This window comes from Oncorhynchus kisutch, linkage group LG17 (genome assembly GCF_002021735.2).
Source record: "Oncorhynchus kisutch isolate 150728-3 linkage group LG17, Okis_V2, whole genome shotgun sequence".
Classification (NCBI taxonomy): domain Eukaryota; kingdom Metazoa; phylum Chordata; class Actinopteri; order Salmoniformes; family Salmonidae; genus Oncorhynchus; species Oncorhynchus kisutch.
The window spans coordinates 524,730-552,437 of NC_034190.2; the positions used below are offsets into that span (position 1 = coordinate 524,730).

Here is a 27,708-nt window from a genome sequence, read left to right on the forward strand (position 1 = left end):
CGCCTTCTGGATGGTAGCAGTATTAACAGACAGTTGCTCAGGTGGTTGTTGTCCTTGATGATCCTTTTGGCCTTCCTGTGACATCGGGCGCTGTAGGTGTCATGGAGGGCAGGTAGTTTGCCCCCGGTGATGCATTGTGCAGACCTCACCACCCACTGGAGAGCCTTGTGGTTGAGGGTGGTGCAGTTTCCGTACCAGGCTGTACGCTCAGGAGCTTAAAACGTCCCACCTTCTCCACTGCTGTCCCTTCGATGTGGGTAGGGGGGTGTTTCCTGAAGTCCACGATCATCTCCTTTGTTTTGTTGACGTTGAGTGAGAGGTTGTTTTCCTAACACCACACTCCAAGTGCCCTCTCCTCCTTCCTGTAGCCTGTCTCGTCGTTGTTGGTAATCAAGTCCACTACTGTTGTGTCATCTGCTAACTTGATGATTGAGTTGGAGGCGTGCATGGCCATGCAGTCGTGGGTGAACAGGGAGTACAGGAAGGGGCTGAGCACGCACCCTTGTGGGGCCCCAGTGTTGAGGTTAAGTGGAGATGTTGTTTCCTACCTTCACCACCTGGGGGGCGGCCCGTCAGAAAGTCCAGGACCCAGTTGCACAGGGAGGGGTTGAGCTTGATGAGGGCCTCTAGCTTGATGATAAGCTTGGAGGGTACTATGGTGCTGAATGCTGAGCTGTAGTCAATGAACAGCATTCTTACATAGGTATTCCTCTTGTCTAGATGGGATAGGGCAGTGTGCAGTGTGATGGCGATTGCATCATCTGTGGACCTGTTGGGGTGGTATGCAAATTGAAGTGGGGTCTAGGGTTGCCGGTAAGGTGGCGATGATATGATCCTTGACTAGCCACCCAAAGCACTTCATTATGACAGAAGTGAGTGCTACGGGGCGGTAGTCATTTAGTTCAGTTATCTTTGCCTTCTTGGGTACAGGAACAATGGTAGACATCTTGAAGCATGTTGTCTGGGCCAGCAGCCATTATCACAGCCGTTAAACTCTAACAGTTTTAAAGTCACCATTGGCCTGATGTTGAAATCCCAGCAGAGTTTTGAAAGGCGCCTGCATCTTTGTATTGACTGGGTGTATTGAGACACCATCCAAAGTGTAATTAATAACTTCACCATGCTCAAAGGGATATTCAGTGTGTGCTTTTTTATTTTTACCCATCTACCAATAGGTGCCCTTCTTTGCGAGGCACTGGAAAACCTCCCTGGTCTTTGTGGATGAAACTGTGTTTGAAATTCACTGCTCGACTGAGGCAACTTACAGCTAATTGTATGTGTGGGGTTCAGAGATGAGGTAGTCATTAAAATATCATGTTAAACACTATTATTGCACACAGTTAGTCCATGCAACTTGTCTTGTTAAGCTCATTTTATTTAGGCTTGCCGTAACAAAAGGGTTGAATAATTTTTTACTCAACATTTCAGATGTTCATTTTTAATGAATTTGAGATTATAAAATAAAAAAACATTATTCCACTTTGACATTATTGTGTGTAGGCCAGTTATACAACATATCAATTTAATCCATTTTAAATTCAGGGTGTAACACAACAAAATGTGGAAAAAGTCAAGGGTGTGAATACTTTCAGAAGGCTCTGTAAGCTACAGAGTAAATGTCACAGTAGTATCGTCCATTCTATACTATAGTTGGTCGTGTAGGAATGGCTCTGAAGTACGGTCACCCAGTTCACAATCCTATTGACAGAACAGGAGTATTATCTACTGGGAGATTTCTTGAATACTGTCAGAAGCTAAAACTGATTTCCGATGACTCCCTGTGCCTAATCACTACTCAGTGTTACTACAGTCCCTGTTCTGACCTCTCACCCACACATTAACTACTCACTGTTACTACAGTCCCTGTTCTGACCTCTCACCCACATGTTAACCACTCACTGTTACTACAGTCCCTGTTCTGATGTCTCACCCACACATGAACTAATCACTGTTACTACAGTCCCTGTTCTGACCTCTCACCCACACATTGACTACTCACTGTTACTACAGTCCCTGTTCTGATGTCTCACCCATACAATAACTACTACACTAACACTAACCCACTCTACGCTAAGGACTGATTGTTAACACTTATCTTTAGGATGATGAATATGATGACCCCCAAAGATGGCGGTATCTGAGAGGGGTCATCCATCTATCACTCCTTAAATGCCCTGGAGGCACTCAACATGCAGTTTGGAGTGATCTGTGTCTCCACCTACTAGCAGGCTCAATCACTGCAGGTTTTCAGATAGTCCAGACAAAATGTATGACATGCCTTTTAGTTTCCTTCTCCATTTTGGAACATCTTTCACTTCTGGATTAGTATTGTAGTTAGAATTTAATACATGGTTTAGTAAATAGGGGCAGCAGGTAGCCGAGTGGTTAGAGCATTGGACTAGTAACCGGAAGGTTGCAAGATCGAATCCCTGAGCTGACAAGGTAATAATCTGTGTTCTTTCCCTGAACAAGGCATTTAACCCGCTGTTCCTAGGCTGTCATTGTAAATAAGAATTTGTTCTTAACTGACTTGCCTAGTTAAATAAAGGTTAAAAAAAATTGCATTGACAGGAAACACTGTTGGGGAAATATCAACTTTCTGTATTCTGATCAGCCTCCAGTATTTATGCTGCAGTAGTTTATGTGTCGGGGGGCTAGGGTCAGTTTGTTATATTTGGAGTACTTCTCCTGTCCTATCCGGTGTCCTGTGTGAATTTAAGTATGCTCTCTCTAATTCTCTCTTTCTCTCTTTCTTTCTCTCTCTCGGAGGACCTGAGCCCTAGGACCATGCCTCAGGTCTACCTGACATGATGACTCCTTGCTGTCCCCAGTCCACCTCCAGTTTCAACTGTTCTGCCTGTGATTATTATTATTTGACCATGCTGGTCATTTATGAACATTTGAACATCTTGGCCATGTTCTGTTATAATCTCCACCCGGCACAGCCAGAAGAGGACTGGCCACCCCACATAGCCTGGTTCCTCTCTAGGTTTCTTCCTAGGTTTTGGCCTTTCTAGGGAGTTTTTCCTAGCCACCGTGCTTCTACATCTGCTCTGCATTGCTTGCTGTTTGGGGTTTTAGGCTGGGTTTCTGTACAGCACTTTGAGATATCAGCTGATGTTAGAAGGGCTATATAAATAAATTTGAAAATCAGGCAGGATATAACCCCACCCACTTTGCCAAAGCACAGCCCCCACACCACTAGAGGGATATCTTCAACCACCAACTTACCATCCTGAGACAAGGCCGAGTATAGCCCACAAAGATCTCCGCCACGGCACAACCCAATGGGGGGGCGCCAACCCAGACAGGAAGATCACGTCATTGACTCAACCCACTCAAGTGACGCACCCCTCCTAGGGACGGCATGGAAGGGCACCAGTAAGCCAGTGACTCAGCCCCTGTAATAAGGTTAGAGGCAGAGAATCCCAGTGGAGAGAGGGGAACCGGCCAGGCAGAGACAGCAAGGGCGGTTCGTTGCTCCAGAGCCTTTCCGTTCACCTTCACACTCCTGGGCCAGCCGACACTCAATCATATGACCTACTGAATAGATGAGTCTTTAGTAAATACTTAAAGCTTGAGACCGAGTCTGCGTCTCTCACATGGGTAGGCAGACCAATCCATAAAAATGGAGCTCTATAGGAGAAAGCCCTGCCTCCAGCTGTTTGCTTAGAAATTCTAGGGACAATTAGGAGGCCTGCGTCTTGTGACCGTAGTGTTTGTGTAGGTATGTACGGCAGGACCAAGTCGGAAAGATAGGTAGGAGCAAGCCCATGTAATGCTTTGTAGGTTAGCAGTAGAACCTTGAAATCAGCCCTTGCCTTAACAGAAGCCAGTGTAGGGAGGCTAGCAGTGGAGTAATATGATCACATTTTTTGGTTCTAGTCAGGATTCTAGCAGCCGTATTTAGCACTAACTGAAGTTTATTTAGTGCTTTATCCGGGTAGCCGGAAAGTAGAGCATTGCAGTAATCTAACCTAGAAGTAACAAAACCGTGGATTAATTTTTCTGCATAATTTTTGGACAGAATGTTTCTGATTTTTGCAATGTTACGTAGATGGAAAAAAGTTGTCCTTGAAACAGTATTGAGATGTTCGTCAAAAAGAGAGATCAGGATCCAGAGTAACGCCGAGGTCCTTCACAGTTTTATTTGAGACGACTGTACAACCATCAAGATTAATTGTCAGATTCAACAGAAGATCTCTTTGTTTCTTGGGACCTAGAACAAGCATCTCTGTTTTGTCCAATTTTAAAAGTAGAAAGCCATCCACTTCCTTATGTCTGAAACACAGGCTTCCAGGGAGGGCAATTTTGGGCCTTCACCATGTTTCATTGAAATGTACAGCTGTGTGTCATCCGCATAGCAGTGAAAGTTAATGTTATGTTTTCGAATGACATCACCAAGAGGTAAAAACCTTGTGGGAGATCTGTCAACATGCTCTTGAGCAGGACGTTGACCCTAGTTGCTTCTGTGTATCGCTCTGGATTGGAGTCTGTTAGTTGACTGGTGTGATGTGGTTGTTGAGTGGCTTCACTGCAAGTATATTGTATGTTTTAAATATAAAAAATAAAAAAATCAAGTCAAGAGATGCTAACCATCCCCCTCATCATTGTGTTGAACAAGTCAAGAGATTCTGATGGACACACCAACTTGGTAACCACCTAGCCTACCAAAGACAGAACAGTTCTCAGGCTACTGTGGATGAACCCTCCTCACTCCTAAGGACCCTTGATGAGGTGTGTAGTGTCTTTCACTTTTACACTGTATGTCACAAAGGTATAGTCAAGTGGTTCAACATCAAGAATGGATATAGTTTCATCAACAGGAATGAGACAAGGGAAGACGTCTTAGTAAATGTTAAATGAAACAGTTCCATTAGGATCGAATCTACGTTCATGTACCTGCAATACCTCCTTTTGTAGCCTGGTCCCAGATCTGGTTGTCTCTTTCTATAGCCTGGTCCCAGATCTGTAGTCTCCTTTTGTAGCCTGGTCCCAGATCTGGTTGTCTCTTTCTATAGCCTGGTCCCAGATCTGTAGTCTCCTTTTGTAGCCTGGTCCCAGATCTGTAGTCTCCTTTTGTAGCCTGGTCCCAGATCTGTTTGTGCTCTGGCCAACTCCATAGCTCAAACCAAACTGTTTGGCATGACAGCTCAAACAGACTGGCACTCAGGCTAATACTTTGTTGTTGAACATACAAAATGGATTTGTCATCGGGACAACTAAAATACTGAGAGTCATCAAGTAAGTTGCTTCATATCATCAGTCCTACAGTAGGACTGTAACTGACTGCATGAAGTCAACTCTAGACATCTTTCAGAATGAACACATGGTATACAGTACAAAGCAGAAGTGTTTAATCATGAACAACCACCTCAGAGGGGTCTATGTTCTAAATAGACCAATCTGTGGTGAAAGCAGAACATTCACAATATATTCAACACACGCAGCTTGTTATTAATCAGTTTCAGACACTAACTGAAATACCTCTAACTCAACAGATAACTATCTGAAGGGGGTTGATCTCTAACTCAACAGATTACTATCTGAAGGGGGTTGATCTCTAACTCAACAGATTACTATCTGAAGGGGGTTGATCTCTAACTCAACAGATAACTATCTGAAGGGGGTTGATCTCTAACTCAACAGATTACTATCTGAAGGGGGTTTGGGGATTTTATAAAGCAGTAGAGCAACATCTGAAAACTAGCAGATCAGTGTTTGACTACTATACACATTTACCTAGCTCTGGTCCAGGCCGTTACAATTCCTCTAACGCCATGGACCAGAGCTAACATTTACCATACAATCATGGTCATGTTCAAGACTGAACCTGAGATTAAAAGCATACAGTACATGATATACACAGTTGTCCATCTTTCATTATGCATTCATTAGCCAACAGTGCCCTTTAAAGGTTGAAAAGGTACATGCATGACTGTCAATACAGTGGCAACATATTTTTTGGTTTCCTCATGTAAAATACTCTGCAGTGTATCAAAGCAGCAGTTTATTACATATATGCAAGGATGTTATTTCTCTGAGGTTCAGATTACATTTCCCAAATATATGGTTCAACTTGAATCTCAATAAGGCACACCACATCTCTCCCACATTGTGTTCCAGTGTGCTTCTAGAGCTTCTGTCGATCGCTTCTCCAATCTGTAATACCGCCGGTCTGCATAATCTGCTGTTAGTGGGAAGAAATCAAATAGTTCTGCAAAACTAGTCACTCCTAGCTTTTAGGATTTTGGGTCTGAGTCCCAAATGGCACCCCTATCCCCTATATAGTGCACTACATTTGATTATAGACCTATGAGCCCTGGTCAAACATAGTTTACTTTATAGAGTAGGGCATCATTTGTGACGCACCCTTTCTCTACAGTGTGTTGCTGTAGGGGGTCTGAGCATGCTGAGGTAAAGAATGCACTAACTGCAAGTCTCTCTGGATAAGAGAGTCTGCTAAATGACTCACTACTGTAAGTCTCTCTGGATAAGAGCATCTGCTAAATGACAAATGTAAATGTAAGAAGCTGCATTGCATCTAAAGTATCTTTAGAGTCTCCAGAATGGAAATGAAGGATGCAGCTGCCTGCTGTGAATTATTGAACAACGCTCTGCCGTTGTCGACGCAATGCTTTAATGATGCTCTTTGAAGGCAGATGGAGTCAGAGCCCAACATCCAGCATAGTTCACCTTAGTTCATGTCAACTCTGTGAGGGATGATGAGGCCTGAACAGCCTTCCCAGGTCTCCATCAGTCTCTCTCTTCATCAGCCTCCTATACAGTCTCCTGTGGCAGTCTCATCTCTGCCATCAAACCTGAGGTGGAATAAAGAGTTCAGTCTGATCTCTGACATCAAACCTGAGGTGGAATAAAGAGTTGGGCACCTACCCTGGATGTGTGTTGAGTACCTAACCTTGGTGTGTGTTGGGTACCTACCCTGGGTGTGTGTTGAGTATCTACCCTGGGTTTGTGTTGAGTACCTACCCTTGGTGTGTGTTGGGTACCTACCCTGGGTGTGTGTTGGGAATCTACCCTTGGTGTGTGTTGGGTACCTACCCTGGGTGTGTGTTAGGTATCTATCCTGGGTGTGAGTTGGGTATCTACCCTGGGTGTGTGTTGAGTATCTACCCTGGGTGTGTGTTGAGTATCTACCCTGGGTTTGTGTTGAGTACCTACCCTTGGTGTGTGTTGGGTACCTACCCTGGGTGTGTGTTGGGAATCTACCCTTGGTGTGTGTTGGGTACCTACCCTGGGTGTGTGTTAGGTATCTATCCTGGGTGTGAGTTGGGTATCTACCCTGGGTGTGTGTTGAGTATCTACCCTGGGTGTGTGTTGAGTACCTACCCTTGGTGTGTGTTGGGCACCTACCCTTGGTGTGTGTTGGGTATCTACCCTGGGTGTGTGTTGGGTATCTACCCTGGGTGTGTGTTGGGTATCTACCCTGGGTGTATGTTGGGTATCTACCCTGGGTGTATGTTGGGTATCTACCCTGGGTGTGTGTTGGGTACCTACCCTGGGTGTGTGTTGGGTACCTACCCTGGGTGTGTGTTGAGTACCTACCCTTGGTGTGTGTTGGGCACCTACCCTGGGTGTGTGTTGGGTATCTACCCTGGGTGTGTGTTGGGTACCTACCCTGGGTGTGTGTTGGGTATCTACCCTAGGTGTGAGTTGGGTATCTACCCTGGGTGTGAGTTGGGCTCCGTCCATGAGGCTCTGTCTGAGCAGCCCTGTCACAGTCTCCAGCTCCTGTTCAGCCTCGTGGACGTTGGGGTCCAGCTGTAACACCTCCTGGAGGTCACTGCTGGAAGACAGGTAGTCCTGGGAAGGGAGGGAGAGGAGGTGAAGAGAGTGGGGTAGAGGAAAAGAGAGTGAGGATGAAGAAAGGGTGAGAGTGTGTGGAGAAAGAGTGAGAGAGGGAGGGGGAGGTACAATGTCAAAAAGTGGTTAAAAATCAATGGTATTTGGTATTTTATTAGGATCCCCATTAGACTTCTTGCAACTACTCGTCCCGGGATCCACACAGAACACAACACATTACAGAACATTAATAGACAAGAACAGAAATACATTTTTTAAAAACAGCACACATATCCTACATATCAATACACACAAACTATCTAGGTCCAATAGGGGAGAGGCGTTGTGCTGTGGGTCCAATAGGGGAGAGGCGTTGTGCTGTGGGTCCAATAGGGGAGAGGCGTTGTGCTGTGGGTCCAATAGGGGAGAGGCGTTGTGCTGTGGGTCCAATAGGGGAGAGGCGTTGTGCTGTGGGTCCAATAGGGGAGAGGCGTTGTGCTGTGGGTCCAATAGGGGAGAGGCGTTGTGCTGTGGGTCCAATAGGGGAGAGGCGTTGTGCTGTAGGTCCAATAGGGGAGAGGCGTTGTGCTGTGGGTCCAATAGGGGAGAGGCGTTGTGCTGTGGGTCCAATAGGGGAGAGGCGTTGTGCTGTGGGTCCAATAGGGGAGAGGCGTTGTGCTGTGGGTCCAATAGGGGAGAGGCGTTGTGCTGTGGGTCCAATAGGGGAGAGGCGTTGTGCCGTGAGGTGTGCTTTATTAGTTTTGTTAAACCAGGTTTGCTGTTTATTTGAGCAATATGAGATGGAAGGAAGTTCCATGCAATAATGGCTCTATATAATACTGTACGCTTTCTTCAATTTGTTCTGGAGCTGCGTGTAAGTTGACTATGCAAACCATTTGGTATTTTCAACACATTAATGTTTCTTATAAAAAGAATAAGTGATGCAGTCAGTCTCCCCTCAACTCTTAGCCAAGATAGACTGGCATGCATAGTATTAATATCAGCCCTCTGATTACAATGAAGAGCAAGACGTGTTGCTCTGTTCTGGGCCAGCTGCAGCTTAACTAGGCCTTCCTCTGCAGCACTGGACCACATGACTGGAAAATAATAATAAAAACATGTTGCATCTCTTCTATCCTCAAGGGCGATAGTGTCCATTGGTTTTCCTTGTTCTTCACACAAAACATTTTTCCAAGTTTATAACAGAAAAATCTGCAACGTGAAAAAGGCGTTTTGAAATTATAATTTTTTACATATAAACAAAAAAACGACTTCATGTTTCTATTTTCACAAGTGGGTGCGGTTACATGTTTCTATTTTCACAAGTGGGTGCGGTTACATGTTTCTATTTTCACAAGTGGGTGCGGTTACATGTTTCTATTTTCACAAGTGGGTGCGGTTACATGTTTCTATTTTCACAAGTGGGTGCGGTTACATGTTTCTATTTTCACAAGTGGGTGCGGTTACATGTTTCTATTTTCACAAGTGGGTGCGGTTACATGTTTCTATTTTCACAAGTGGGTGCGGTTACATGTGGAATGCCTGTCATTTTCCAAATGCACATGCAACAGTTCCTGTCTACTTCAAAATAGAAGTCCATCCTTCTAACTTCATTCTATTAATCTACTATCTATTAATACCTATTAAGTCATATATTAATGCCAGTGGTGTAAAAATACTTTAGAGGACTATTTAAGTAGTGTTTTGGGCATATCTGTAAAGTACTACTTATTGTAAGTATATATTTTGGAGTATCATTACCTGACTATACTATTTATATTGCTTATAACAAATACTGCCTTTGTAAACTATGTTGGAGAGTTGGAGTGTCCCTGTCTGTACATACACCACCGTTCAAAGGTTTGGGGTCACTTAGAAATGTCCTTGTTTGTCCGTTAAAATAACATCAAAATGATCAGAAATACAGTGTAGACATTGTTAATGTTGTAAATGACTATTGTGGCTGGAAACGGCAGATTTTTTAAATGGAATATCTACGTAGGTGCACAGAGGCCCATTATCAGAAACTATCACTCCTGTGTTCCAATGACACATTGTGTTAGCTAATCCAAGTTTATAATTTTAAAAGGCTAAGTGATAATTAGAAAACCCTTTTGTAATTATGTTAGCACAGCTGAAAACTGTTGTGCTGATTAAAGAGGCCTTCTGTAGACTAGTTGAGTATTTGGAGCATCGGCATTTGTTGGTTCGATTACAGGCTCAAATTGGCCAGAAACAAAGAACTTTCTTCTGAAACTCATCAGTCTATTCTTGTTCTGAGAAATGAAGGCTATTCCATGAGAGAATTTGCCAAGAAACTGAAGATCTCGTACAACTCTGTGTACTACTCCCTTCACAGAACAGCGCAAACTGGCTCTAACCAGAATAGAAAGAGTAGTGGGAGGCCCCAGTGCACAACTGAGCAAGAGGACAAGTATATTAGAGTGTCTAGTTTGAGAAACAGACGCCTCACAAGTCCTCAACTGGCAGGTTCATTAAATAGTACCTGAAAAACACCCGTCTCAACGTCAACAGCAAATAGGCAACTCCAGGATGCTGGCCTTCTAGGCAGAGTATATTAGAGTGTCTAGTTTGAGAAACAGACGCCTCACAAATCCTCAACTGGCAGGTTCATTAAATAGTACCTGAAAAACACCAGTCTCAACGTCAACAGCAAAGAGGAGACTCCTGGATGCTGGCCTTCTAGGCAGAGTTCCTCTGTCCAGTCTCAACGTCAACAGCAAAGAGGCAACTCCGGGATGCTGGCCTTCTAGGCAGAGTTGCAAAGAAAAAGCCATATCTCAGACTGGCCAATAAAAATAAAAGATTAAGATGGGCAAAAGAACACAGACACTGGACAGAGGAACTCTGCCTAGAAGGCCAGCATCCCGGAGTTGCCTCTTCACTGTTGACGTTGAGACTGGACAGAGGAACTCTGCCTAGAAGGCCAGCATCCTGGAGTCGCCTCTTCACTGTTGACGTTGAGACTGGTGGGCGGGGGTTTCTGATCAATTTGCTAACCAGCTAACCATTTACAGTAATAGATGAATAAATAGCTATTAATTGGTGACTTAATTAATAGATGAATAAATAGCTATTAATTGGTGACTTAATGGATAGTAGATGAGGTTAGAAGGGTGAACTCCTATTTTGAAGGGACAGGAAGTATTGGTTGTGCATTTGGCCAATAAAATGCATTCCACATGTAAACCCCACCCACATGTTAATTGTTTTTGGTTTATCTGCTGAGTGAACAAAAAACAAGCCGTTTTTCTGTTTTTTTTGTTCATTGGTTTTCCTTGTTCTTCACACAAAAACATGCGTTGAACCAACTAGAACTTTGAATACTAGATAACCACCTGTAAGCCTTTAAACGCCAGCGCCCGTCTATAGAAGGCCTTCTTATTGGTTGGTTCCAGCTTGAGGGCGGAGTCACAGTCCTGTCTGGCCTCTTCAAAACAACCCAGTCTCAGATAACAGATGGCTCTGGGGGTGAAGGGTAGGAGTTAAGGACTGACAGTGGGCTTGAAAGTGGTCATGTATCATGGCAATTTTTGTGTACAGTACTACACTGATAAAGAACTGTGCTTACAATCATATAAAAATAAATCAAATAAATGCCACTCGCACTTGACTTCCCCCTACTAGCATGGACATTACTGAGGAAAAATGGACTTCCCCCTACTAGCATGGACATTACTGAGGAAAAATGGACTTCCCCCTACTAGCATGGACATTACTGAGGAAAAATGGACTTCCCCCTACTAGCATGGACATTACTGAGGAAAAATGGACTTCCCCCTACTAGCATGGACATTACTGAGGAAAAATGGACTTCCCCCTACTAGCATGGACATTACTGAGGAAAAATGGACTTCCCCCTACTAGCATGGACATTACTGAGGAAAAATGGACTTCCCCCTACTAGCATGGACATTACTGAGGAAAAATGGACTTCCCCCTACTAGCATGGACATTACTGAGGAAAAATGGACTTCCCCCTACTAGCATGGACATTACTGAGGAAAAATGGACTTCCCCCTACTAGCATGGACATTACTGAGGAAAAATGGACTTCCCCCTACTAGCATGGACATTACTGAGGAAAAATGGACTTCCCCCTACTAGCATGGACATTACTGAGGAAAAATGGACTTCCCCCTACTAGCATGGACATTACTGAGGAAAAATGGACTTCCCCCTACTAGCATGGACATTACTGAGGAAAAATGGACTTCCCCCTACTAGCATGGACATTACTGAGGAAAAATGGACTTCCCCCTACTAGCATGGACATTACTGAGGAAAAATGGACTTCCCCCTACTAGCATGGACATTACTGAGGAAAAATGGACTTCCCCTACTAGCATGGACATTACTGAGGAAAAATGGACTTCCCCCTACTAGCATGGACATTACTGAGGAAAAATGGACTTCCCCCTACTAGCATGGACATTACTGAGGAAAAATGGACTTCCCCCTACTAGCATGGACATTACTGAGGAAAAATGGACTTCCCCCTACTAGCATGGACATTACTGAGGAAAAATGGACTTCCCCCTACTAGCATGGACATTACTGAGGAAAAATGGACTTCCCCCTACTAGCATGGACATTACTGAGGAAAAATGGACTTCCCCCTACTAGCATGGACATTACTGAGGAAAAATGGACTTCCCCCTACTAGCATGGACATTACTGAGGAAAAATGGACTTCCCCCTACTAGCATGGACATTACTGAGGAAAAATGGACTTCCCCCTACTAGCATGGACATTACTGAGGAAAAATGGACTTCCCCCTACTAGCATGGACATTACTGAGGAAAAATGGACTTCCCCCTACTAGCATGGACATTACTGAGGAAAAATGGACTTCCCCCTACTAGCATGGACATTACTGAGGAAAAATGGACTTCCCCCTACTAGCATGGACATTACTGAGGAAAAATGGACTTCCCCCTACTAGCATGGACATTACTGAGGAAAAATGGACTTCCCCCTACTAGCATGGACATTACTGAGGAAAAATGGACTTCCCCCTACTAGCATGGACATTACTGAGGAAAAATGGACTTCCCCCTACTAGCATGGACATTACTGAGGAAAAATGGACTTCCCCCTACTAGCATGGACATTACTGAGGAAAAATGGACTTCCCCCTACTAGCATGGACATTACTGAGGAAAAATGGACTTCCCCCTACTAGCATGGACATTACTGAGGAAAAATGGACTTCCCCCTACTAGCATGGACATTACTGAGGAAAAATGGACTTCCCCCTACTAGCATGGACATTACTGAGGAAAAATGGACTTCCCCCTACTAGCATGGACATTACTGAGGAAAAATGGACTTCCCCCTACTAGCATGGACATTACTGAGGAAAAATGGACTTCCCCCTACTAGCATGGACATTACTGAGGAAAAATGGACTTCCCCCTACTAGCATGGACATTACTGAGGAAAAATGGACTTCCCCCTACTAGCATGGACATTACTGAGGAAAAATGGACTTCCCCCTACTAGCATGGACATTACTGAGGAAAAATGGACTTCCCCCTACTAGCATGGACATTACTGAGGAAAAATGGACTTCCCCCTACTAGCATGGACATTACTGAGGAAAAATGGACTTCCCCCTACTAGCATGGACATTACTGAGGAAAAATGGACTTCCCCCTACTAGCATGGACATTACTGAGGAAAAATGGACTTCCCCCTACTAGCATGGACATTACTGAGGAAAAATGGACTTCCCCCTACTAGCATGGACATTACTGAGGAAAAATGGACTTCCCCCTACTAGCATGGACATTACTGAGGAAAAATGGACTTCCCCCTACTAGCATGGACATTACTGAGGAAAAATGGACTTCCCCCTACTAGCATGGACATTACTGAGGAAAAATGGACTTCCCCCTACTAGCATGGACATTACTGAGGAAAAATGGACTTCCCCCTACTAGCATGGACATTACTGAGGAAAAATGGACTTCCCCCTACTAGCATGGACATTACTGAGGAAAAATGGACTTCCCCCTACTAGCATGGACATTACTGAGGAAAAATGGACTTCCCCCTACTAGCATGGACATTACTGAGGAAAAATGGACTTCCCCCTACTAGCATGGACATTACTGAGGAAAAATGGACTTCCCCCTACTAGCATGGACATTACTGAGGAAAAATGGACTTCCCCCTACTAGCATGGACATTACTGAGGAAAAATGGACTTCCCCCTACTAGCATGGACATTACTGAGGAAAAATGGACTTCCCCCTACTAGCATGGACATTACTGAGGAAAAATGGACTTCCCCCTACTAGCATGGACATTACTGAGGAAAAATGGACTTCCCCCTACTAGCATGGACATTACTGAGGAAAAATGGACTTCCACCTACTAACATGGACATTACTGAGGAAAAATGGACTTCCCCCTACTAGCATGGACATTACTGAGGAAAAATGGACTTGACTGAGATATGTGGTTATGATGAATTCACTAACTGTAAGTGGCTCTGGAGATCTATCTGCTGAATAACTCAAATGTAAATCTTGTCTATAAGCACTTCCTATGATCTACTGTAAGTATTAACTTAGGTTTGATCTGAAGGATTAGGGGTCACCTGTTGCTAAAGCAGGAACACTTGTCAGGTTAGGGTTAGTATGCTATTAGGATTATGGTTAGTATGCTAACAGGATTAGGGTTAGTATGCTAGCAGGGTTAGTATGCTAGCAGGGTTAGGGTTAGTATGCTAGCAGGGTTAGGGTTAGTATGCTAGCAGGGTTAGGGTTAGTATGCTAACAGGGTTAGGGTTAGTATGCTAGCAGGATTAGGATTAGGGTTAGGGTTAGTATGCTAGCAGGGTTAGGGTTAGGGTTAGTATCCTAACAGGGTTAGGGTTAGTATACTAGCAGGATTAAGGTTAGTATGCTAGCAGGGTTAGGGTTAGTATGCTAACAGGGTTAGGGTTAGTATGCTAACAGGGTTAGGGTTAGTATGCTAGCAGGGTTAGGGTTAGTATGCTAGCAGGGTTAGGGTTAGTATGCTAGCAGGGTTAGGGTTAGTATGCTAGCAGGATTAGGGTTAGTATGCTGAGCAGGGTTAGGGTTAGTATGCTAGCAGGATTAGGGTTAGTATGCTGAGCAGGGTTAGGGGTCACCTGTTGGTAAAGCAGGAACACTCGTCAGGTTTGATCTTAAGGCATTCACTGTACTTTTCTAGACCGTCATGGAACTGGCTTTTCCTCACATGCTCATTTCCTTCTGTTTTGAGAGAGGCAAAGCGAGCCTCTGCTTTTTTGGCTGCGGAGAGAGAGAAGCAGTTATCAGTAGTGATGCAAGAGGAAATCTGCAGACTCAGAGCAATATGATTTGTTATTCTAACTAATTAAACTACTTCTAGCTGACTGTAAATATTTAAAAAACTTTCCTACAATGACTTCTAATGTCAAATGAGCAAAAGCTGACTGGTCTAATCCACAGCACACCATTCTGGTCAACTCAACAGATATGACATTTCATATTCAGCACACTGGGTAGTCTGGGTAGAGAAGTCTGATTAAAGTGCTCCCTTAAGGAGTGCTGGTGTCTCACATGACAGACCCTGTTTTATTAATCTGTATCTATTTCTGAATAATCTGCATGGACAATCTCTTTCTACCAGTCTGACTCTGGACGGTGGGTAAAAACTAACGGTCGGTCTGTGGTGAGATAATCAACAGAATGTTGTCATGCTGAAGCCTGAAGGGAGCCAGCAGCAGCCAGGCAACCAGACCCTGTTTGTTCCATGACTACCACACTGTGACTGGCTGACCTGTGGGTATCAGGTTACACTCTACATAACTACCACACTGTGACTGGCTGACCTGTGGGTATCAGGTTACACTCTACATAACTACCACACTGTGACTGGCTGACCTGTGGGTATCAGGTTACACTCTACATAACTACCACACTGTGACTGGCTGACCTGTGGGTATCAGGTTACACTCTACATAACTACCACACTGTGACTGGCTGACCTGTGGGTATCAGGTTACACTCTACATAACTACCACACTGTGACTGGCTGACCTGTGGGTATCAGGTTACACTCTACATAACTACCATACTGTGGCTGGCTGACCCGTGGGTATCAGGTTACACTCTACATAACTACCACACTCTGATTGGCTGACCCGTGGGTATCAGGTTACACTCTACATAACTACCATACTGTGACTGGCTGACCCGTGGGTATCAGGTTGCACTCTACATAACTACCACACTGTGACTGGCTGACCCGTGGGTATCAGGTTACACTCTACATAACTACCACACTGTGACTGGCTGACCCGTGGGTATCAGGTTACACTCGACATAACTACCACACTCTGAATGGCTGACCCGTGGGTATCAGGTTACACTCTACATAACTACCACACTGTGACTGGCTGACCCGTGGGTATCAGGTTACACTCTACATAACTACCACACTGTGACTGGCTGACCTGTGGGTATCAGGTTACACTCTACATAACTACCACACTGTGACTGGCTGACCCGTGGGTATCAGGTTACACTCTACATAACTACCACACTGTGACTGGCTGACCCGTGGGTATCAGGTTACACTCTACAGAACTACCACACTCTGACTGGCTGACCCGTGGGTATCAGGCTACACTCTAGCGAGTGTAAAAACAAAACGGGGCTGTTTAGAAGCCTCTTGGACCTAGACTTGGTGCTCCGGTACTGCTTGCCATACAGTAGTGGAGAGAACAGTTTATGACAAGGGTGGCTGGAATCTTTGACCATTTTTGGGGCCTTCCTCTGACACCGACCTAGTATAGAGCTCCTGGTTGGGAGGAAGCTTGGCCCCAGTGATGTACTGGGCCATACTCACTACCTTCTGTAGCGGTGATGCAACCAGACAGCATGCTGTTGATGGTGCAGCTGTATAATTTTTTGAGGATCTGGGGACCCATGACAAATATTTTCATAAATATAGACATTGTTATAGACATTGTTGTGCCCTCTTTACAACTGTCTTGGTGTGTTTGGACCATGATAGTTTGTTGGTGATGTGGACACCAGGGAACTTGAAGATCTCAACCCGCTCCACTACAGCCCTGTCGCTGAGAATGGGGGCGTGTCCAGCCCTCCTTTTCCTATAGTCCACGATCAGCTCCTTTGTCTTGCTCGGGTTGAGGGAGTGGTTGTTGTCCTGGCACCACACTGCCAGTTCTCTCCCTATAGGCTGTCTCATCGTTGTCGTTGATCAGGCCTACCACCATTATGTCATAAGCAAATTTAATGATGCTGTTGGAGTCATGCTTGGCCATGCAGACATGAGTGAACAGGGAGTACAGGAGGGGACTGAGCATGCACCCCTGAGGGGCCTCCGTGTTGTGGATCAGCGTGGCAGATGTGTTGTTGCCTACCCTTACCACCTGGGGGCGGCCCGTCAGGAAGTCCAGGATCCAATTGCAGAGGGAGGTGTTTAGTCCCAGTGTCCTTAGTTTAGTGATGAGCATTGGGGGCTCTATGGTGTTGAACACTGAGCTGTAATCAATGAACAGCATTCTCACATACAGTAATGTACCTTTTGTCCAAGTGGGAAAGGGCAGTGTGGAGTGCAATTGAGTTTGCACCATCTGTGGATCTGTTTGGGCGGTATGCGATTTGGAGTGGGTCTAGAGTTTCAGGCATGATGGTGATGATGTGAGCCATGACCAGCCTTTCAAAGCATTTCATGGCTACCGACCTGAGTGCTATGTGGCGGTGGTCATTTAGACAGGTTACGTTTGCATTCTTGGGCACAGGGACTGTGGTGGTCTGCTTGAAACATGTTGGTATTACAGACTCAATCAGGGAAAGGTTGAAATTGTCAGTGAAGACATTTGCCAGTCGGTCCACACATGCTCCGAGTACACGTCCTGGTAATTGCCCCACGGCCTTCTGAATGTTGACATGTTTAAAGGTCTTGCTCACATCAGCTATGGAAAGCGTCTGGAACAGCTGGTGCTGCCTCAAAGCGAGCATAAAAAGAAAATTAGCCCATCTGGTAGGCTCAAGTCACTGTGAAGCTCAGGGCTGGGTTTCTCTTTGTAGTCCGTAATAGTTTGCAAGCCCTGCCACATCCGACGAGTGTCAGAGCCGGTGTTGTAGGATTCAATCTTAGTACTGTATTGACGCTTTTGCCTGTTTGATGGTTTGTCTGAGGGAATAGCGGGATTTCTTATAAGCGGCTTGCTCCTTGAAAGCGGAAGCTCTAGCCTTTATCTCAGTGAGGATGTTTCCTGTGATCCATGGCTTCTGGTTGGGATATGTACGTACAGTCACTGTAGGGATGACGTCCTCAATGCACTTATTGATGAAGCCGTTGGCTGTGGTGGTATACTCTTCAATTTCATTGGATGAATCCCGGAACATTTTCCAGTCTGTGCTAGCAAAACAGTCCGGTTGCGTAGCATTTGCTTCATCTGACCACTTCCGTATTGAGCGAGTCGCTGGTACTTCCTGCTTTAGTTTTTGCTTGTAAACAGTAATCAGGAGGATAGAATTATGGTCAGATTTGCCAGATTCGAATCCAGGCTGTTTTACATCAGGCCGCAATTGGGAGTCCCGAAGGGCGGCGCACAATTGGCCCAGCGTCGTCTGGGTTTGGCCGGGGTAGGCCGACATTGTAAATAAGAATTTGTTCTTCACTGACTTGCCTGGTTATATAAAGGTTAAATAAAATAAAATTTAAAATGATTATGTATGACTTTATACATACAGTTGGTTGAGTGCAGTCTTAGTGCCAGCATCGGTTTGCGGTGGTAAATAGGCAGCAATGAAAAATATAGATGAGAACTCTCTTGGTAGATCGTGTGGTCTACAGCTTATCATTAGGTACTTTACCTCAGGCAAGCACCACCCCTCGTCTTACCAGAGGTTGCTGTTCTGTCTTGCCAATGCACGGAAAACCCAGCCAACTGTATATTATCTGTGTCGTCGGTGAAACATAAGATATCACAGTTTTTAATGTCTCTGTTGGTAGGATAGTCTCGAACGGAGCTCATCCAGTTTATTCTCCAGTGATTGCACGTTGGCCAGTAGCACGGATGGTAGAGGCGGGTTACCCACTCGCCGACGAATTCTCACAAGGCACCCAGATCTGTGCCCCCTTTATCAATTAAATTCAAGGGGCCTTGGCTCGGGAAACACATGTTTACATTGCAAAAGCAAGTGAAATGGATAATAAATAAATGTGAAATAAATAATAAAAGGTGAACAGTAAGTATAACATTTACAATAGTTCCCAAAATAATAAAGACATTTCAATTGTCATATTATGTCTAAATACAGTGTTGCAACGATGTGCAAATAGTTAAAGTACAAAAGGGAAAATAAATAAACATAAATATGGGTTGAATTTACAATGGTGTTTGTTCTTCACTGGTTTCCCTTTTCTTGTGGCAGCAGGTTACAAATCTTGGTGCTGTGATGGCACACTGGGGATTTCACCCAATAGATATGGGAGTTTATCAAAAATATATATATATTTGGGGGCCTGTGTAATCTGAGGGAAATATGTGTCTTTAATATGGGCATACATTTGGCAGAAGGTTCCGAAGTGCAGCTCAGTTTCTACCTAATTTTGTGGGCAGTGTTGCACATAGCCTGTCTTCTCTTCAGAACCAGGTCTGCCTATAGTGGCCTTTCTCAATAGCAAAGCTATGCTCACCGAGTCTGTACATAGTCAAAGCTTTCCTTAATTTTGGGTCAGTCACTGTGCTCAGGTATTCTGCCACTGTGTACTCTCTGTTTAGGGCCAAATAGCATTCTAGTTTGCTCAGTTGTTTTGTAAATTCTTTCCAAGTAATTATCTATTTGTGTCCTCATGATTTGGTTGGGTCTTGTTGTGTTGCTGTCCTGGGGCTCTGTGGGGTGTGTTTGTGTTTGTGATCAGAGCCCCAGGACCAGCTTGATTAGGGGACTCTTCTCCAGGTTCATCTCTTTGTAGGTGATGGCTTTGTTATGGAAAGTCAGGGAATCGGATCTCCGTCTCCTCTTCATGTGAATGATGGGGATTTGGGCCTGGTCCGGGAGCAACAGTATATCCTTCGCGTCAGACTCATAAAAAAATAAATCTTTGTCCAGTTTGAGGTCAGTAATTGCTGTTCTGATATCCAGAAGCTCTTTTCGGTCAGAAACATTATGTACAAAATAAGTTCAAAACAACAACCAAAAAAACACAAAATAGCACAATTGGTTAGGAGCCTGTAAAACGGCAGCCGTCCCCTCCGGTGCCATTGTCACTGTGACTGGCAGACCCGTGGGTATTAGGTTACACTCTACATAATTCATTGATTCCCCTTGAGACACCTCATCAGGAATACTTCTACCATTCACTCAGATTCCCTGTGACACACTTATATATCTATATGTTGCAGCTATTAGATCAAGAACACAACTTCAGCACTTGGATGGATTTGATCAACTTCGCATGTTTCATTGTGATGAGTAATCCTTTCCTCAGACCTGAAGACTTGTGTATTGCCTAGGCTTTAGCTCAGTGGACTAAAGCTGTCTTGAATTGCATGGACAACCCAAGTTCAATACCTGGTCTTTCCTTCCAGTTCTCTGCTGCCAATGACAGGAAGGAACTGCAAAAATCTCTGAAGCTGGAGACTCATATCTCCCTCACTAGCTTTAAGCACCAGCTGTCAGAGCAGCTCCCAGATCACTGTACCTGTACATAGCCCATCTATAAATAGCCCATCCAATCTACCTCATCCCCATACTGTATTTATTTATTTATTTTGCTCCTTTGCACCCCAGTATCTCTACTTGCACATTCATCTTCTGCACATCTACCATTCCAGTGTTTTAATTGCTATATTGTAATTACTTCGCCACCATGGCCTATTTATTTCCTTCACTCCCTTAACTTACCTCATTTGCACACACTGCATATAGACTTTTTGTTTTCTTTTGTTCTACTGTATTATTAACTGTTTTGTTTACTCCATGTGTAACTCTGTGTTGTTGTCTGTTCACACTGCTTTGCTTTATCTTGGCCAGGTCGCAGTTGCAAATGAGAACTTGTTCTCAACTAGCCTACCTGGTTAAATAAAGGTGTTCTCAACTAGCCTACCTGGTTAAATAAAGGTGTTCTCAACTAGCCTACCTGGTTAAATAAAGGTGTTCTCAACTAGCCTACCTGGTTAAATAAAGGTGTTCTCAACTAGCCTACCTGGTTAAATAAAGGTGTTCTCAACTAGCCTACCTGGTTAAATAAAGGTGTTCTCAACTAGCCTACCTGGTTAAATAAAGGTGTTCTCAACTAGCCTACCTGGTTAAATAAAGGTGTTCTCAACTAGCCTACCTGGTTAAATAAAGGTGAAATTTATTTTTTATTTTTTATAAAATAAATAAAAGTTGTTTTTAAATTAGATCACGATGAAACATGTTCAAACTGTTTGATATCTGCTAGGTCTGAACTAGTGGGTAGCCTAGTGGTTAGAGCATTGGTTAGAGTTCATATCCCTGAGCTGACAAGGTACAAATCTGTCGTTCTCCACCTGAACAGGCAGTTAACCCACTGTTCCTAGGCCATCATTGAAAATAATACTTTGTTCTTAATTAACTGACTTGCCTAGTTAAATAAAGGTTAAAAAAATATCTGGTCATTTCACGGTACGGCTAGCCAGTAACCAGGATGTGATGTGGCTAGCCAGTAAACAGGAAGTGACCTCTGACCTTCTCTAGCCTGGACCAGCTCAGCGCTGGGGTCTTTCTGCCTGTGGTGCTGCTGAGCTGACAGTGGGACTAGAGGGATCTCCGGAAGCTTCTGTCTCCAGTCAGGGCCGTCTTGCTCAATAAGCTGCTTGGTGATCCTGGAGGAAAACACACTCCTAAAATAAACCCTGACACCATATTGACAGAGACAACTGCAAGTTCATTTTCACATCAGAATTTCACTGCAGGGGAACCACTGTCATGGTTGTATGGCCATACACAATGTCCTCTGAGGTGGGCTGCTTTAAATCCTTGGTTTACCTGTGGACACTGTCGTGTGCCGCCTGCACCCCGATGTCTATCTGCAGAACAGTCTTAAAATCCACGTAGGCCTGTCGGTAACGTTCCATTGACTCATAGGCCGTGGCCCTGCGGAGGAGGGGCTTCAGGGAGAAGGGCTGAAGATCCAATGCCCTGGGGTTAATAGGATCAGAGGGAGGGAGAGAGAGTGAGAGAGACAGAGAGAGGATCACAACCCCCACTTTGCGTTTGGTCACGTTGTGTTCCAGGTGGTGGGACAAGACTTCACCTCAGTCCTGACACTCTAGGCTGCAGCAGATAATGTCTGCCATTTAGAAACACGTGATAGAGAGATGGTGTGTGTGGATGGAAACCTAAAACACATGCCATTTGTCTAACCTATAAGCAGAGGCAGAACAGAGGCAGACAGTCTGTAAACAGAGGCAGACAGTCTGTGAACAGAGGCAGACAGTCTGTAAACAGAGGCAGACAGTCTGTGAACAGAGGGCAGACAGTCTGTGAACAGAGGCAGACAGTCTGTGAACAGAGGCAGACAGTCTGTGAACAGAGGCAGACAGTCTGTAAACAGAGGCAGACAGTCTGTGAATAATGTGTTTGTAGTGCCACGAACATGTGTTAAACACTACAACAACAACCACATGATGAGCATGAATGAGTTTAATACAGACTGGAAATCTGTCTCTCAGACAACCTAATACTCTGTCTCTCTCTGTCTCTCAGACAACCTAATACTCTGTCTCTCAGACAGCCTAATACTCTGTCTCTCTCTAACAGCCTAATACTCTGTCTCTCTCTAACAGCCTAATACTCTGTCTCTCTCTAACAGCCTAATACTCTGTCTCTCTCAGACAGTCTAATACTCTGTCTCTCAGACAGCCTAATACTCTGTCTCTCTCTGTCTCTCTCTAACAGCCTAATACTCTGTCTCTCTCTGACAACCTAATACTCTGTCTCTCTCAGACAACCTAATACTCTGTCTCTCTCAGACAACCTAATACTCTGTCTCTCTAACAGCCTAATACTCTGTCTCTCAGACAGCCTAATACTCTGTCTCTCTCTGTCTCTCTCTAACAGCCTAATACTCTGTCTCTCTCTGACAACCTAATACTCTGTCTCTCTCTAACAGCCTAATAATCTGTCTCTCTAACAGCCTAATACTCTGTCTCTCTCTGACAGCCTAATACTCTGTCTCTCTCTAACAGCCTAATACTCTGTCTCTCTCTGTCTCTCTCTAACAGCCTAATACTCTGTCTCTCTCAGACAACCTAATACTCTGTCTCTCTCTAACAGCCTAATACTCTGTCTCTCTCTGTCTCTCTCTAACAGCCTAATACTCTGTCTCTCTCTGACAACCTAATACTCTGTCTCTCTCTAACAGCCTAATAATCTGTCTCTCTAACAGCCTAATACTCTGTCTCTCTCTGACAGCCTAATACTCTGTCTCTCTCTAACAGCCTAATACTCTGTCTCTCTCTAACAGCCTAATACTCTGTCTCTCTCAGACAACCTAATACTCTGTCTCTCTCTAACAGCCTAATACTCTGTCTCGCTCAGACAACCTAATACTCTGTCTCTCTCTAACAGCCTAATACTCTGTCTCTCTCAGACAGCCTAATACTCTGTCTCTCTCTGTCTCTCTCAGACAACCTACTACTCTGTCTCTCTCTAACAGCCTAATACTCTGTCTCTCTCTGTCTCTCTCTAACAGCCTAATACTCTGTCTCTCTCTAACAGCCTAATACTCTGTCTCTCTCAGACAACCTAATACTCTGTCTCTCTCAGACAGCCTAATACTCTGTCTCTCTAACAGCCTAATACTCTGTCTCTCTCTGTCTCTCTCTAACAGCCTAATACTCTGTCTCTCTCAGACAACCTAATACTCTGTCTCTCTCTGTCTCTCTCAGACAACCTAATACTCTGTCTCTCTCAGACAACCTAATACTATGTCTCTCTCTGACAGCCTAATACTCTGTCTCTCTCTGTCTCGCTCAGACAGTCTAATACTCTGTCTCTCTCAGACAACCTAATACTCTGTCTCTCTCTGTCTCTCTCAGACAACCTAATACTCTGTCTCTCTCTGTCTCGCTCAGACAGTCTAATACTCTGTCTCGCTCAGACAGTCTAATACTCTGTCTCGCTCAGACAGTCTAATACTCTGTCTCGCTCAGACAGTCTACTACTCTGTCTCGCTCAGACAGTCTAATACTCTGTCTCGCTCAGACAGTCTAATACTCTGTCTCGCTCAGACAGTCTAATACTCTGTCTCTCTCTGACAGCCTAATACTCTGTCTCTCAGACAGCCTAATACTCTGTCTCTCTGACAGCCTAATACTCTGTCTCTCTGACAGCCTAATACTCTGTCTCTCAGACAGCCTAGTACTCTGTCTCTCAAACATTCTAATACTCTGTCTCTCGCTGTCTCTCTCTGACAGCCTAATACTCTGTCTCTCAGACAGCCTAATACTCTGTCTCTCTCAGACAGCCTAATACTCTGTCTCTCAGACAGCCTAATACTCTGTCTCTCGCTGTCTCTCTCTGACAGTCTAATACTCTGTCTCGCTCAGACAGCCTAATACTCTGTCTCTCTCTGACAGCCTAATACTCTGTCTCTCAGACAGCCTAATACTCTGTCTCTCTGACAGCCTAATAGTCTGTCTCTCTCTGACAGCCTAATAGTCTGTCTCTCTCTGTCTCTCAGACAGCCTAATACTCTGTCTCTCTCAGACAGCCTAATACTCTGTCTCTCAGACATCCTAATACTCCTGCCACTATTAACATGTTTACTGAGCCCAGGGAGAGGTGGGATGTGTTTCAAATGGCACCATATGCCCTATATAGTGCACTATAACCAGGGCCCTGGTCAACAGTAATGCATTATATCTGGAATAGGGTTCCATTTGGGACACAGATGTAGAAGAGTATTGGCCTGTAGAAGGGGCGATAGCAAGGCCTCCTCACCTGGTGCAGTCCTGGATACTCTCTGTGTTGCTCCCATCCTTCAGGTAGCAAGCAGCTCTGTTAGAGTAGAGAATACACAGGTCCTCTCCACTCTCTATACCTTTAACAACAAAGACAACTTGTATTTCAAAGTCATTTAAATAAAAATATAATTATAAAATAACAGAGAGCATTTTGTCCATACTCTGCTCAGATCTCAGTTAAACTTGTTAATAGGACAGACTATGGTGTTGAGTGTGTGTGTGTGCACACCGTACAGTTTGCATGGTCAATCCATTTACAAGGAAAAGGCTTTCCACTGCCCTTTCTCCAAGGAGCTCAATCTGCAGCATCAGCCATTGTTGACCATCAACAGTCATTACACAGTAGTGATGGATTCCTGTCAGTCTAGAAAATGTTGTTGGCTGTTGTGTTTTTCCCTGCTACTAGCATCTATTTGTGTTGCCACCCACGAGCTTTCATGACGTTTTGGAAATTCAACTGAATCCAATTTGCAGGAGTGTAATGTTAATGCCTACGCAGCAGCATGTCACGAGCCCATACTCCAGACACACTACCAGCAATAGGGATTGGCTTATGAGGGCTATGGGATGACTATCATAAAGCCCAATGACAACAAAGAGGCCTGTGTCAGGAAATGGACCCTGTAGAAACTAGGAACGAGTGACACTTAACGTGAACCTGGGTCTAATACCCATTTCCTCCATGACACACACACAGCAGCTGGGAGGAACATGATCTTCCTGTCGCAGTCCTTATGACTACCTTCATTGTCATTATTCAAGTACCCACCATATCCTACATCACTGACAGTGGGCCTCTTAGTCCTGTGACCTGTTAAAACATATAGTGTTGGGCTTGTGTCCTGTTAAAACATCTAGTGTAGGCCTGTTTCCTATTAAAACATCTGGTGTTGGACCTGTTTCCTGTTAAAACATCTAGTGTAGGCCTGTTTCCTGTTAAAACATCTAGTGTAGGCCTGTTTCCTGTAGAAACATCTAGTGTAGGCCTGTTTCCTGTTAAAACATCTAGTGTAGGCCTGTGTCCTGTTAAAACATCTGGTGTTGGGCCTGTTTCCTGTTAAAACATCTATTGTAGGCCTGTTTCCTGTTAAAACATCTAGTATAGGCCTGTTTCCTGTTAAAACATCTAGTGTAGGCCTGTGTCCTGTTAAAACATCTGGTGTTGGGCCTGTTTCCTGTTAAAACATCTAGTGTAGGCCTGTTTCCTGTTAAAACATCTGGTGTAGGCCTGTTTCCTCAGTTATATCAAATGGATTTTGCACTAACCCACTTTCCTTCACTGCTGGAACCTGAAATATTAAGTTCAGGGCCGGTTCCAGGCATAAGCAATATAAGCGGTCACTTGACATTTTTGTTGTTGTTGTAAATTTGGAACTCAGTCGGGGTCTCAACGTACTATTGAGAGTTAAAATAGTAGAATTTAGAAATGTGGTTGTGCATCAGCAGTTTGTCTTGTTATGTCCATCACCGACAGTCACTCAATTAGCCGCCAGCTAACATTTTCTTTTGCCAGCTATCTAAACTTGTATTAATCATGGCCAAATAGCGACCGGGCACGCAGGGCACATGTCCAGGGGCCCTGACCTCCAGGGGGCCCCCATTGATTTTCTTCGTCATTCTCACTCAGATGTCATTAACACAGCATAAGCCATGTAAAATGTATAGAATTGCAGGAAATTTGCTCTAAAACTGCTAAATAAATATCTCCACCCCATGGCAAAATGGGTAGAATTGCATAAAATGTGTTGTACAATTGCAACTTCCTCTCTGCCCCATGTGAAAATGTGTAGAATAAGAATTGCAGGAAACATGCTTTAATGGTCCAATGCAGCAGTTTTTATCTCAATAATAAATCATTTCTTGTAACATTAAATACCTTACTGAGATTGTTTTAAATTAAAATGGTTCAAAATAAACTAAAATAGCTTCTTAGCAAAAGGCAATTTCTTAATCAAGAATTTTGCTAGAACTGTCAAGGAGTGGCGAGGGGGAAACAAAGAATGTGCTGTTATTGAGAGAGAGGTTGGGAACTCTCTTTCTTATTGGTCGATTAACTAATTTAACACATGGTGATGTCACCATGGAAGGCCAAAACTCCATCCCACCAAAACTAACTGAAATTTCTGGCTTTTCAAACACCCGCAAAGATAAGGTGTGAGGCCCCCCAACCAAATCTAGCTTAGGGCCCCCAAAAGGCTAGAGCCGGTCCTGATTGAGTAACACGCTGCTGCCTGCTGAGATGAAACACACATCAAAGACATGTATGAGGTCATGAACTCTGAGACTAAACCCCATCCTGAGACATCAAACTCTGTAACAAGCCACTGCTATTGATTGTACTCCACCTGCGTCACAGCAGCCATCGATGGCTGCAGAGTATTTCTCCACAGCATCTGCAAACTGTCCTTTTTTGAAGAGGTGGTTACCCTCGTTCTTGAGCCGGCCCAGGTGGGGCGGCAGAGCTCCAGCGGGGGCGTCCAGATAGCTGGTGTCTGGTGGGATGTCCTTACTCTGGTTCCTGTCCCCCTGGGTGGCTCCGTTGGCCATCGACCCCTTCTCTGGGGGACCCTTCCCTGCCTTGGGCTTCTCCGTACTCCCGGCTCTGCTTCTCCTCCTGAATCCTGGGGTGGACTGGTCCGTTTTAGCCCCCCCGGATCCAGAGGGCTTATCCTGTGCATTCCCCATTATTATCTCTGTACGCTGCAGTGTCAAAGCTTTCCTCCCCCTAGAGCAGCAGCCTAGTCTAAGCTGGATGGAAGATCTGGTGTCAGGACACGCCCCTACTGGTGGAGTCAGCAGTGACATCACAAAAGGGGGCGGTGTTGTTGCATTGCAGTGCTGAGAGAGGAGAGATATATTTCATGAGGCCACTGCATGAGGGAGAACTGGT

General features: G+C 44.6%; 1 protein-coding gene across 4 annotated transcripts; it reads right to left on the reverse strand.

Moving 5' to 3' along the window:
- Positions 1-5,335: 5,335 nt before the first annotated feature.
- Positions 5,336-27,597, reverse strand: spag1a (sperm associated antigen 1a). 4 transcript variants are annotated; one of them, XR_004203805.1, is made up of 9 exons: positions 27,164-27,575; positions 24,796-24,895; positions 21,838-21,990; positions 21,538-21,674; positions 14,970-15,111; positions 11,163-11,289; positions 7,687-7,824; positions 6,697-6,821; positions 5,336-6,190 (listed from the first exon to the last, which is right to left on the reverse strand). XR_004203805.1 is itself a non-coding variant. In XM_031794985.1 (8 exons), exons 1-8 carry the CDS (start codon positions 27,501-27,503, stop codon positions 6,816-6,818), a joined length of 1,143 nt encoding a protein of 380 aa, XP_031650845.1. In that variant the 5' UTR covers positions 27,504-27,597; the 3' UTR covers positions 5,336-6,815. The 4 variants fall into 4 exon arrangements, 2 of the variants coding, with proteins under 2 accessions (XP_031650845.1, XP_031650844.1); XR_004203804.1 differs by having other exon boundaries at positions 7,639-7,824; XM_031794985.1 differs by having other exon boundaries at positions 5,336-6,821; positions 27,164-27,597.
- Between the last annotated feature and the right edge of the window lie 111 nt (positions 27,598-27,708).